Source organism: Amphiura filiformis, chromosome 11, assembly GCF_039555335.1.
Source record: "Amphiura filiformis chromosome 11, Afil_fr2py, whole genome shotgun sequence".
Lineage (NCBI taxonomy): Eukaryota > Metazoa > Echinodermata > Ophiuroidea > Amphilepidida > Amphiuridae > Amphiura > Amphiura filiformis.
Window position 1 is genome coordinate 63,490,897 of NC_092638.1, and position 14,684 is coordinate 63,505,580.

A 14,684-nucleotide genomic window follows, 5' to 3' on the forward strand; every position below is an offset into this window, starting at 1 on the left:
TTTACTATGGAGGGGCAAAGCAAAATTTTCATCCTCATTTGTCAATTATTTGTCCCATTGCAAGGGGCAAAGCCAATTTTTTCCACATATTTGTCAATTTTTGTCCCATTTTCAGTCATTTTAATGACACTTTACTCTTTAAGTCCCCAGTTTATCCCTAAATTACTGTGGGGGAAATTTGCACCCCCAGCTGCTTTTTCCAAATGCACCATTGGATCAACTTCAAATGACCAGACCGTTAAACGTTAAGTAAAAATTATGGTATGATTATTTCTGGTGGATCCAATGGTGTGTTTGGAAAAAGCAGGCTTTTCAAAAACACACAAGAACAGTCATTTTGATACACACTGTACACATCTGATAAAGAACAAACTATGTCTTTATCAAATAGTGCTCCTAAGTTGCCTTGTTTTCATAATTTTAGGCATATTCGAAAAAGAAATTATTTCACTCTAAAAAATTAAGATATGCTCCTTTAAAGATAACAGGTTGAATGTCACATGATCTGGGTCACTGAACGTATTCATGGTCCGTTCCACTCTGCTTCATTTTTTTCACTATGGACCACAAGAGCCTCATCCCAATGGCATAGTCCAATAACCTCAATTACATAATCATAGTGCAAAATTTGACCTCAAGTTGTAGAGTATGAGTCTGTACCCAAATTTTTAAAGGTCATTCAATGAATGTACAAATGTATTGGGGTTTAAGAACTGTGCCCCTGATAGATGAGCATGTTGTGGATCCTAGTGTTTGTTCAGAAGTGCTGTGAGACCTTTATCAGTAGTATTCATATGTCTGTGCTGGGTAGGTATTGTAGCTGTAGTTAATATAAACTTAGCTGTTGTCACAAAATGATCATAACATTTACAAATAAGTTTCTGATAATATTCTTGCGTTTAGAATATCGGGGTTGCTCCTTGCTTTGGTCTTCAAAAATCATTATTTCCTCTAAAAATTCCTTTGGTTTCTTTTGAAATTTGATCTTTAATGGACTGAATCTTCTAAAGTGCCATTGCAAATTATACTTATTTTGTGGAAGCAAGTATTAAATACATAATGACGAGATAAAAATTTTGTCAATTTTTAATTTTGTAATTATTTACCGATTATGATAAAATAATATTAGTAATAACTGTCAGGAAGTTTTTCTATTTGGAGACATTTTTGTTTGCCTGACATTGCAGGTTTTTTTGCCTTTGTGGAAATTGTGGATACTTTTACACACCACCATGCTTACCTTTGTAGTTGCTGTCACTTTTGTTATGGGGCTGATTGGGGCTGTTATTTATTTCCGCTATGTAAGTACATTTTATTTTTATAATTGGGCTATTCGAGTTGAAATTCACACAATTAACCATGTATTTTTTTTTTTTTCCATGAAAAAACAGGGTAACTAATAACATTTGTTTGTTTAAATATTTTTGCCTTTTTTTCACAGGGCTCTAACGAGTGACCACAGTTCCTGGCATGTCTCCATCAGATCCAAAGTATGTATTCAATTATGTTTGGCCCATTAGGGACACATGCTAATCCATGGGTGTTCTGGGGTGTTAGAGATAGGCCACAAATTGTCAAAGGCCATTCAGGCCCTTCCAATTCCGGCAACATACAGGACTAATTTTTTGGGATAAAAAGAATGGGATACGGCTGGGCTTACTCAAATGCACCACCAAATGCGTGATGGTAGTGAACCTTGTATTGCATTATTATTATTATTATTATTAGAATATATGACTGCAAACTGTAATGCCCAACCAGCACTTGAAGTTTATGGTAGTACCATCAGCCATGTCACAGACTTTAAGTACTTGGGTTCCAAGATGGGCTCTAGTGCTGGAGACCTAAAAAGAAGAAAAGCACTAGCCTTGGCAGCTTTCTGGAAACTGGAACGCCTTTGGAGAAGCCCATCCCTGCCAATCGGAACAAAAATCAAGCTGTTTGAGACAACTTGTGTTACTGTCTTTCTGTACGGGTGTGAGTCATGGGTAATCTCCAAGGACATGGAAAACAAAATCAATGCCTTTGCAACATCTTGCTACAGAGTCATGTTAAACATCAAGCGTGTGGATCGGATTCCAAATGAAACCATCTACAATCTGACCAACACCACTCCACTGGTTGCCAGAGTCAAGATTCATCAACTCAAATTTCTCGGCCATATACTGCGTCTTGAAGGCAGCGAGCCTGTGAAAGAATATGCCCTTTATATACCACCACATGGGAAGAGGAAACCGGGACGCGCACACTGTACTTACAGTATGTCCAGCACCTCCTGGGAGATACTGAAGGGATGTTGCAGCCAAACAAAATTGTTTCGCTTGCCCAAGATCGCAATAGTTGGAGAAAGCTTGTAGTCGCCTGCTCCGCAGCCGACTGATGATGATGATGATGAATGTAAGCAGGTTGTTCAGGGATGCGAAGAATGCATGCATGTTGTGATCTTGGAATTCACAGGGGTACTTGTACAATGTACAGGGTTCATAATAGATTTTTTGTCAAAAAAGGGAATTGATATTTGTTAACATTAGCTTATTTTCAAAAATCTGCACATAACCTTTTTGGGTGACACCTGTGTATAAAGTGGTGTGATTGATGTATATAGGAGTGGAATTGGACCTTGCATTGATCTGTAGTCCCTGGTTTGCTTGTCTTCTTGGTTGAAAAAGTGTGTGATCTGTTTGTTTCTTCAACTAATGTAGTACTCATTTGATCCTTTGTTTAGTGGAGGCAATATTCCAGACATAGGAAAGGCTGGGAATATGCATGCATTTTTGGTTAATCTACATGCAAGCTATGGACCCATTGCATCTTTCTGGTGGGGACCAAAGCTAGCTGTTAGTATTGCATCACCAGAGCTGTTCAGACAACAACAAAATGTCTTTGATAGACCATGTAAGTAGAATTGGTGATTCCATTTGATATCCACACTCCACCTGTGGAAGATATTCCCTGCCATAGTGGACATTAGAATATGACTGTTGCTAGGTCAACTGGCTCACGCTTTCTTTGTTATGAACCACTGATCAAAATGATCACAACACAAAGTCTATGGCATATCATAATTCGAAACAGGTGTATGAGCCCAGGCTTGAATCAGTACTAAGTACCCAATGGTTACTAACGTGCACTATGTCAGTGAATAGCTAAAGTCTCCCATAGAGGGAGTATGAGTTTCAAGTAGAATAGGTCAATGATTAACCATGATAAACATAGTCCCCCAGGGGAAGATATTTCCAAAGTCTTCCACAGGGGGAGTGTGGACTTTATGGATTTGCCCTATACACTAATTATGGGTTTTATGGATTCACAGGTGTACCCTTTCTGAAAAATATTTTTGGATGAAATTGGGATTGAAAGAACAGAATTTTATGTCCAAATTTGGCCCCTTTTGGACCTATTTCCAAGACAGATCCTAGACAGATTAATTCCTCACTAACTGGGTCTTTGCCCTAATGAATGACCATGGAATAGAAGAAATGGAGGCCTAACGGTTAGGGCATTTTGATTCATGACCACAAGGTTGTAGGTTTAAGCCCCAACAGGGCAAGACACTTTATCTCACTTGTCCCACTTCACCCAGGTGTAAAATGGGTAGCTGTTAGGGAGTAGGAATACCGGCACCATTATTGTTGGCTGCTAAATGGTGTGATATAACCTAGTAGCAGTGGAATAAATGTAAAGCGCTTTGATATCCATTTGGTTACGGATCTAAAAAGTGCTATATAAATAACTACATTTGTTTTATTTTATTTCTAGTTTCTTTATTTCTTGACTTTATATATGCCGGCTGTAATACAGCGGCAAACACTTTATACCAGAACAGTTTATTCCCTAATTTGCATTGATTTTTTTCCAGCTGAATTGTTTGTTGCATTTCAACCATTGCTAGGGGAAAATAGCATCATGTATGCCAATGGTGCTAATGGAAAAAAGAGACGAAACCTTTATGCCAAAGCCTTCAGCCATCGAGCCGTAGGTTATTATATGGAAACATTTAGTGAGGTATGTGAATCACTTAAACTTTAAATGGTATGCCTTCTAAACAATGAGGTAGAATCAAAGAGCACTAACTCCACCATGTTTGTGTTTCATTCATGGAGGTCAGTAAAGTAGGTAATGGGGATACGCATCCTGCACAAGAACAAATAAACACAATGGGGAATGATTGTTCGCTACAAGAGGAAACTGAATATAATCAATAAGAAAGAAAGAACAGTTTATAAACCCAAAGTGTTACAATTAAACAAGACAACAAATAAACACAAATTCCGACCGGCGCACAACCCAACTTGAAAAGGGAATGTGCCGGCATGGGATTTGAACCCACAACCTTCCGATCTCTAGCAGTCAAGGTATATAATACAATAGTCCTTACAATAGACTCAGTTTTAAGCACCGTTTATCAGTGGGAGCTGGTAGCCTAATGGATAGGGCATCCGAAAAAATTCAAAAATTGTTTTGTTGATTTATTTTTTATTTAAAAAACATTGAATAGGTGGCTAGTGAGCTAGTAAGCAGTCTACAGGCACTGCCCAATGATGAACACATCTCAATACAACAATTCTGTTTGGCATTAGTGTTAAAGGGAATCACCAGGTCATCCTATGGGAATTACTTCAAGAATCATGAAGCTTGTTTGGCATTCAGAAGGAACTTTGACATTGTAAGTATCAGTGTTGTGTAGTTGAGCCTACCACCAGTGGCGGGGCAAGGGGGGCATTTGCCCACAAAATATTTTATATCATCGAGCACCATTAATTTAATAATGGTATTTACCAAATAATACCCTTATTAAATTAATGGTGCTCGATAACTTCTTTAATGCTTTAAATAACTTTTCTCTAAATTTAATTTGTTATAACATATTTAAGTTACATGATCCCTCAGTCTGTAGAGTAGACATTTTTGTGTAAATTCATGAATACCGACATTTATATAAAATTCAAATTTATAATTAAGGAATAGCTGGTATAGATGAGTTGACATAAAGCCACATTATTTGTTTTCCTTGTTTTAGTGTTGGGGAGAATTAGAGTATAGTCTTGGACATGGAGCTCCTGAGGAAGGTAGTGCCAGGGACAAGGCATTTAAAGAAGGTAAGGGTTTAAGTAAGCCTAATCCCAAACCGTTTATAGGTTAATGAACGCGTATTACTTGTTGCTCGAGAATTTCATACACGAGAAGAAAAAAAACATGTGATTTTTGCTGTTTTTATAACAAAATTATCACTAGAAATATTGGAAAATAGAACCAAATATAAATGTATCAACCCGCCCGAAAAATGAATCAAGCCTACACGACGCGAATGCGTGTGAAAGCACTGTGTGTTCATTAACCTATTTCATACACAAGAAGAAGAAAAACCATGTGATTTTTGCTGTTTTTATAACAAAATTATCACTAAAAATATTGGAAAATAGAACCAAATATAAATGTATCAACATGCCCGAAAAATGAATCCCAGTGGTTTCCGGGGTTCCACAGGGCTCTATCCTTGGGCCCTTCTTTTTCTTTTATACATAAACGACCTGCCCAGTGTTGCCCAACATTCTAAGATTGCTTCATTTGGCGCGAACGTGTGTGAAAGCATTGCACGTAGTACGCGGAGTGCACAATATACACAATCAATGCATGGTTTGGATTTTTCTAACGATTGCTCTGATTGGTGCTCCCCATCTAAGAGTGTATGAAAAAGCAAGAATGTGCCATTTTTCCATGTTGCTGGTCCACAGATATGGAATACACTTCCACAGCATATTCGTGAGGCCCCCACCCTCAACAGGTTCAAAGATCTTCTCAAGTCACACTTATTTCCTGTCACATAATATTGTTTTTGTTTATGGCATATTTGCTTTATATTCATTTCATGTTTTTGTAGCGTAAGTCTCTTTTTGTAATGCACTTTGGTATTTTATGATTTCAGACCTGCCAACTGTCCCTCATTTTGAGGGACTGTCCCTCATTTGGGGTTTACCAAAGTGAAAATGAGGGACAGTCCTGTTTTCTAAAAATTTCAGTGACTGCAAATTTAAAGCAGAAAATGATGAAAATGTCTCTTTAAAATTTGCTATAGCATTCTCTTTAGTCCATTGTGATAAATTCAGACCTGCAAAACCTCCTCTGAATTCTGAAAGTATTGCACACCTCATGTCTTTGAATTTGTCGGTACCAGGTTTGTGTACATGTACAAGGTTTTAGTCTCAATGTCCCTCGTTCTGACTTCGGTAGGTTGGCAGGTCTGTAAGGCACAATATAAACCCTTATATTTATGTATGTATGTATATTTCAGCAAGAGGCCAGCTATTGTCAACCTTTGATGCCATCATCAAGAAGAGAAGAGTGGACCCACCACCACCTGAACGTCAACTATTCATTGATATACTACTGGAAAATGACCTGCCAGAATCTCAGATCATGGATGATTGTATAACGTATGCTATTGGTGGTTTTCATCCTTCAGGCTTTTGTGAGTAACAAACACACCCCTACCCTCCCCCCACACCCTACAGCGTCACTATGGACTCTACCCACTGACATTTCACAATTTCACTGCAGGTCAAACAAATCTCAACATCTATAAATTAAAATCTGACTTCTGCTCTCCTCATGGTCAATTGCCGCACCAGGAATTTTTATGGGGGGAGGCAAAATCAACAAATTTTGCACAAAATTACTGCAAAAAGTGGACATTTTTGTAATTTTGGGTTTTTACTGGGTGGCAGGGGGTAAGAGTTCTGACTGGGGGTACATTTTCCCCCATGCCCCCAAACCTGCATGTCATGGAATCAATATTAAAGGCCAGAATGTATAGACCTAGTACTAGTGTTTTGCATGCGTTTTCCACAGCAATACTAAACGTCAAGAAGAACAAAGCCCTAAAGGGATTTAACCTGTAAATTGCACAAATTACAAAAATTATAAACTCACTTCAATTTCATGGACATCTATTCTTTTTCTAGTCCTGGTCTGGGCTTTGTATTACATAGTTACTCATCAAGATGTGCAGGAGAAACTACACCAAGAAATACAGAGTGTGTTGGGTGAAGATAAAGATGTGGACTCCAGTCACATTGCACAACTTGTGTGAGTATCATGCCCTTGCACTAGCTGACACCATATACAGTACGTCTACTCTGAAGTATAAGTATCGACATGGACGCACACATTGTGCCGACTTTGAAGGCATGCATACCTCGGCAAAGATGCAGCACTGCACACTTTTTACGCGCTGTATACGCGCGCATTGTCACTTTGTACTTCAGAGTGGACAAACTGTAGCATCAATCTAACTTGAAATGTGTGGGAGGATTTGGTCTGAATTGTCAAAAAGTGGCTGAAAATATCAAAAATGAGTCCCACTCCAGGATTGATGCCCATGGCTGCCGGGCATGGCTGAAACGGGTGATTTCTATAGGCGCATGCCCCAGGATTACAGAAAAAAGGAAAAATTGGCAATTTATGCCCTCTTATTTACAAAAGTTTCCCTGACCCAAACTGGCAGGGGGAACCTCTTCTCTGATCTTCTCAAGAAAGTGATGCCGTAGTGTGGTATCCGGAGTTATGCATCCCACCTTCCTTTAAATCATACATTTTGTAATTCAAAGGCCAAAATTTCAAAACGCTGATTTTATTTTGTCAGCTTTTTAGTAAAAAGGACATTTACATCAGGTTTTACATGCAAATCTATGGAGAGAGTGGTAATTTATACCATTTTTTACCCCGATGTGGCAGTGACGTCAGTGTGCATTTTCTTGGGTGCAGCTTTAAATTGCTATAGTCTATATATCTACCTTAAGTCAGCGGTATTAGCTTTGAAGTTCAGCTTGTTCTATGTTAGCTTAGCGTCACTTGGTGCCACATATGTACATGCAAGAAACCACGCTAAGCCAAAGCAGCACACGCTGAACTTCAAATCTAGTGCCGGTGACTCGAGATAGATGTATAGACTATTATAGTGCTTGTGTACACACACACGCTTAGATGGGCGCACAAGACATCAGCCTCAATGCATTGACGTCACTGGCACATCAGGGTAAAAAATGGTATAAGGTGCTATTACCTCATGCAGTTTTTTTCATAGGCTGAAGTTTGTGTGTGTATTTGTGACTACCACCAATTCAGTAGTTTCTCAACTTCAATTCTATTTACCTATTATATTTTAAAATAAAATCTGTAGGTACCTGAGACAAGTACTAGATGAGACTCTTAGAATTACTGCTTTGGCTCCTTGGGCTGGAAGATTTCATGATACTGATATCACACTTGCAGGATATGTTATCCCAAAACATGTAAGTATATAAGCAGTTCAGTTACCTCAGTGGTTAATAAATTAATTAATTAATTAATTAATTAAATTTCGGATTTATATAGCGCCTTTTTCCAGATCTTGAAGGATTCCAAATTTGAGGGCCCCAAAATTGCCCTATGCATCTTTCTTTTAACCCCAATAACCATGATAGCAGCATGTTTTTTGGCCAAAATAGGGCAAAATTGTAAAAATGTTTGTGCTTTGCGCACATTAAAATAGCAAAATTCATGTTGATCTGAGGCTAAAATAGTCTGAAATTGAATTTTATAGCGAACAAAATGAGTCATAAAAAATTGGGCAAAATTGCTTCAAAAAAAGAAATTTATGCAGCATTCATAACCTCATTAATATACACAGCAAGTGCCGAAGTATTTGGACATCGCATAATTGCTTGCTAGTGTGGTTGGTCGCTAGCGGTATTTCCTTAATCAGTGGACTTCGGTTGTATATATAAATGCGCATATATAAATGCGCACGTGACCAGATGGCCAGTGCCATGTTCGTGTTACCTCACTGTCAATCACTGAAATTGCGACCACAGTTCCAGGTGGTGGCCGCATTGCATTCTCTAAATTCAGTAAATTTTCATCGTCAACCGTGTAATTGAATGGGATTATTTTGAAATTTTAAAACGCTTGAAATATCACAAACAAATAGGCCTATGTTGATAAATAATATAAATACAAGCTAAAACCGCTGGGGTTCGATAATGAACCCCACAAAATTAACCGACTATAGAGTGTATGCACTATGCAATAAACCCAAGCGGAACGAGAGTTGCTAAGTAACCGCTAACCGAACCATAAACACATGCATGATCAGAGAGCGAGTCTTCAATTTCCCCATAGCTTCCCACGTTGTACACACGTCAGTCGAATTTGGCGGTGTTCGTTTGTTTGTCCTCCAAGTTATAGCATTGTTGTTCTAAGATTGTGTTCTGTTTTCAAATTAAAAGAAGAAACTGTGACATAAATTGCTTTGGACCTCGGAATATCCCTCGGTTCCAAAGCACATTATGTTTAGATATTTCACAATACCCTCAAAACAACTGATGCGCAGTCATTAACCTCTAAATGGGGAACAAACTCCTTATTTTGCCTTATATTACATGTTTGAAGGTAATTGAATTATAATGTTCTTCCCTGTACAGACACCAGTCATCCAGGCATTAGGTGTGGTATCACAAGATGAGAACCAGTGGACCAATCCTGAAAAGTAAGTTGGTACCATATACCATTGACAATATTTAGACTATACCTACAATCAATATGCTATTGATGCTATGCTATTTTATCAGTTATTTGCTCAAGCAGAACACTAAAATTCTTTAAAACTATGATATAAGTTTTTTTGAATAAAGGTGAAAATGTTGTTAATGAAATAGGACCTGATATAACTTGTTATATTCATCTCAGATAGGACATGATTTGCTCATTCAGAAATTCATAACAATCATCAGGTTTTTGTATTTTTGTTAGTAGCATAGATATATGCTAACATAGCCTGCTAATGGTTAAGTCAAAAGTAGTGTATTAAAGAACTAGCTGGGCCCCCAGGACCACACCCTCCCCGGTATAATGAACACTTATATCTGTAACTGATGTGTGATGTACTGAAGTATTTTTTCATTTGATGTACATGGGTATTTCTTAATTTTTCTTTTCAGGTTTAATCCAGACCGTTTTAGTCCTGAGAACAGCAAGCATAGAGACAAGTTTGCCTTCCAGCCTTTTGGTTTTGCCGGCAAGAGAACATGCCCAGGCTACCGTTTTGCCTATGCGGAAGTTTCTGTGGCATTAGCTCTTTTGTGCCAGACCTTTAAGTTTAACATTGTAAAGGAACAGGTTGTAGAACCAGTTTATGGGTTAGTGGCCTTTCCAAAGGAGGATATCTGGGTGACGTTGGAGAAACGCTAGGGACATTTTTTGCTTCCTGCTTATAATGACTAGGCTGCTTTAATATGCGCCTGATCAATTACATCTAATTTTGACAGAATGTGTCACACAAATGTGAACCAATATGCCGAGGGATAGGTCATATGTGACGTGTCATTTCTAAAGGAGACACTTTTGGGCAGGATCGTAAATGGAGAAATAGCCGAAATTCTGCCCGGGTGATTTTTTTCACAATTTGAGTTTGTTGCGAAGTTGTGATGTTATTTATGTTTAAAATATTGTCTGATAGTTTCAGACCGGAATATAACTGGCATCTTGTATTTTTTTAGACATTTTTCAAGGTAATTCCTACTGTCAACATTGTCAATAATATTTTTAAAGGCCAATATCTCAATTTCCAATTTTATAATACCAGAACTTACGAATTCAATATCTTCGCTTGGGAATGTCCGATTTCAATGGGGAAAACGGTGTTGTGGAGCAAAATATCTCTATATTTAAGATATGTAAAAACCTCAAAATTGATAACCTGCCCAAAAGTGTCTCCTTTTGACATGACACGTCACATATAGTTATGAGGGAGTTTTCGCGCTTGGTCACATTGAATTTTGTCAGAATGTGTCACCTATATGTGAACCAATTTGCCGAGGTATCAGTGGGATATATCCCTCCTGCTTTTGTGTGATTTTGGCCCGATAATATGGTTCATGACCATATGGTCCTGAACCAATGGTCATGCACCATTATGGTCCTGCACCATATGGCACAGGAGCATGTTTGACTTATAATTTTTTTTCAATTTAAGTTCATGTTCCAAGAGCATGTTTGAGTTAGAAACATGCTCCAGGAGCATGTTTGTCAAACATTCTCCTGGAGCATGTACTTAAATTGAAAATATTTAAAAGTAGTCAAACATGCTAAATGGAGCACCCATGCTTCTGGAGCATTTACTTAAATTGAAAATATTTATAAGTCAAACATTTATAAGTACCATATGGTCCTGGACCATATTATTGAGCACAAATCGCATAAAAGCATCTCCCCCTCGCCCCACCTCCCACACATGCACACACACCAGTGGGATTCTGGCCAACTTTTTGAACAGAAACAAGGTGATTTATGCTGTTTTCACACTCAAAATCTAATTACCAATAATATTATCATGCTAGTGAAGCATAATCTGTTTAGATTTACCTGGGAGAGAAATAATTTTCTATAGTGAGTGGCGATGATTTTCAACACCATTTAATAATGAAGAAACTGATAATCAAGGGTGTAATTTTCACATGATAGATGGTAGTGTCATTGGACCAGGTCAAATTACCTGTAAATAGGTGGGTGATCAGCCACACTGTATCTCTTAAAGCTATAATGTCGATATTTTATAAAGAGTTTGGTCAATTTTATACTTTCATACACGTAATAGGATTCAGCAAAATTCATTGTAGAGTGCCCCCTGACAAAAAAGAAAAGAAAAAACCCAGCAAACACAAAACGTTTTCGACATCATTCGCAAAAGGTTATAAAAGGTTGCCAGAAAACGTTTAAATGTCGGGTTATATAAAGGGTATATTAAGAGTATAAAACGTTTTCATAACCTTAAAAAACATTTTTTGATAATCTAGTGCTCAGCAAACAAAAATGTTTTACAGAAAACGTTTAAATGTCGGGTTATATTAAAGGGTAAAAAACGTTTTAATAACATTCCAAAAACATTCTTGAAAACATGATACAAAACATTCTAAACAAAATGTTATTTTGGGGTTGAAAAAATATTTTGCGAAAAATGTTTGCCCAAAATATTTTCAATAACGTTTTAAAAACGTTTTCATGACTTTTATATAACCCAACATTTAAATGTTATTAAAAGGTTTTGAAAAAAATATTTTAAGAACATTTCTGTGTTTGCTGGGTTCAAACATTTTAACATGTTATTTAAGCATTAACACAATATTTGGCAAATATGTTTGCAAAAATAGTTTACAATAACATTTTTTGAAAACATTTAAAAATATTTTTGTAGTGTGTTTTTATACAAAACGTTTTAAAACGTTATCATGACCTTTATATAACCCGACATTTTAATGTTATTAAAACGTTTTTACCTAAACCAAAAGCCAAAATATAACTTATTTAAAACATTTTTAAAACGTTTTTGTGTTTGCTGGGAAAGAGCCCCTCTGACAAAAAATGAAAGAGAAAATCTGGAGGGCAGAGGAAAAGAAGGAGCTCCGTTTTCACCCAAATTCACCCAGATCATGGGCCAAAATATTGCAAATTACAAACTTTTTGTGCGCTACATGCGCACATTGTCACAATAAAGCCTTTTTTATCCAGATCGTGGGCAAAAATATAGTGTAAAGCTCAAAAACATATGTATAGTCTCTCTAAAAAACAAAACCGGCATTTGTATGCATGATGCAATCAGCATGTAACTGCTGTGCCCCTAAAATTTTATTTTGCCCCCCCCCCCGACCAAGAAAGCTGGCTATACGCCCATGCCACACACTGATTTCTTTCTATGCTTAGACTTGAGCATGTTTTTTCCATGTTTTTGCCCGGTGTGTGGGGGGAGTCAAATTAGATTTTACCATGCTATACTTCTAGACTAGTGTAAGGATTCCATTCAGGAATTAAACAGTTTATAGAATAAAGCTGTATAATCCTGTAATAGAAGATTTATGTGCTAGGCTAATTCTGTGCTCTTTTATGACAGATGAACCTTTTGGACTTTATTTTGCACTAAGGGTACTTGCAGCTGATCACACTAAAAAATAAAATAATACTGAATAATAATAGATAAATTAATCTCTGTCAAACTCTATCTGGATTCAGAATATCTCTGTTATGGTGTGAATAATAATCAGTGGCTTTAGTCATCCTAATGGGGAGGGGGTCACTGACCATGATGGGGCTCATCGGGCCTGATATGCGGGGTCACAAGCCATTTTTCGTCAATTTTCCTATGGGAGTTTCTAAATTTTCAAATTGATTGGGGTATGTGCCCCTATGACGCAACGCCAATGTGTCAATTATCATTGAAAGTCCTTGTTAAGTTTTTTCATTCTTTTTCATTCCATTTGTTTCCTATTTTTTTGTAAACTCTTAAGGGATCTGGAATGAGCATCATGAGCGTTTCAACAGTATTTTTGGGGGAGGGACATGAGAGCACATAAGACATATCGAATTGCATTCTGAATATGAAGAATGTCTTTCTGTTCTGATATCAAATAATTTTCATTTTTTGAAATTCAAGATATAAAAATTTTATGACAAATTATTATTTATTTTTGATATATAACAGTCCTCGAAGTAAATTTTATAAATCTAATGATATATTCTTAAAGTGTATATAGCTGGGAGGAAAAGCCGGCGATCAATCAAAAATTTTGACCTTTCATATTGAAGATATGGATTTTTTTCCCAAAAGACCTAATTTTTGTTGGTGTTTTGGAAAAAAATCCATATCTTCAATACGAAAGGTCAAAATTTTCAATTTATCGTCGGCTTTTCATCCCACCTACATACACTTTAGGTAGAAATCATCAGATTTATAAAGTTTACTTCAAGTACTGTTAAATATCAAAAATATAAATTTTAATGATTTGCCATAAAATGTGTATTACATTGCGTAATTTCAAAAGTCAAAATTATTTGATATCAGAAGGACATTCTTCAGTATTCAGAATGCAATTTGATATGTCTGATGTGCTCTAATGTCCCACAATAAATACTGTCCAAACGCTCATACCCCATCCCTTAACCTGCTCATATCTTTTGAACTGGTTGTTCAATTTCAATGGGGGTTTTCTGCAAAATGTAGCTTTGCAAATGCTTGTTACAATCCAATAAGAAAATTAAAATTAAATATGTCCAATTTCAGACAGATTTTGCTTCATCACATTTTTGCTTCTAGAATCCAAATGGTAATTTAACTAACAAAATTTGGAATAAGAATATTAAGGTGATGGGCCTTGATGTGTGGTAGAAAACATCATGTGTTACTATAACATGTATAATAGACCATCCACATATCAAAATTGCCTTGGATATTCACTGAAAAGGCAAGGCAGCACAGCAGTTTGTAATATTTCAAGAGGGCATCGTGGCAAGTTGGCAACTGTTGAAAATTTGAGAAGGGCACCAAGGCAATTTCTCAAAAGTGAAGAAAACACACACAAACATAGATAGATCATTTGTGACCCCTCGGCACAACTGAGCCCTGAAGTCGCCAATCATCATTTTTGAGATATTCAACCAAAATATTCTGCTTGAAATTAGCTTTAAAATGATGTATAGTCATGTCTATAGTACTTGACATTTAAGTAGTGAAAAATCAATAAAACAGTCAATAAATCCTTTGTTTCCTATTGTTTATTGTTAAGTTCGATGGAGCATATCTCAATAGTGACACTGGCGACATCCGGGCTCAGTTGTGCCGAGGGGTCGCATTTTATAAATGAAGGGGCAGGGCTGGG

The 14,684-nt window shown here is 36.9% G+C and overlaps 1 protein-coding gene across 1 annotated transcript; it reads left to right on the forward strand.

Moving 5' to 3' along the window:
• The first annotated feature begins 1,232 nt into the window (after positions 1-1,232).
• On the forward strand, positions 1,233-11,271 carry LOC140163845 (cytochrome P450 20A1-like). Its single transcript, XM_072187159.1, has 10 exons — positions 1,233-1,301; positions 2,703-2,895; positions 3,860-4,005; positions 4,499-4,666; positions 5,021-5,099; positions 6,293-6,469; positions 6,963-7,086; positions 8,180-8,291; positions 9,462-9,526; positions 9,978-11,271. The coding sequence occupies exons 1-10, from the start codon at positions 1,233-1,235 to the stop codon at positions 10,225-10,227; spliced, it is 1,383 nt and encodes a 460-aa protein (XP_072043260.1). The 3' UTR covers positions 10,228-11,271.
• Positions 11,272-14,684: the final 3,413 nt, after the last annotated feature.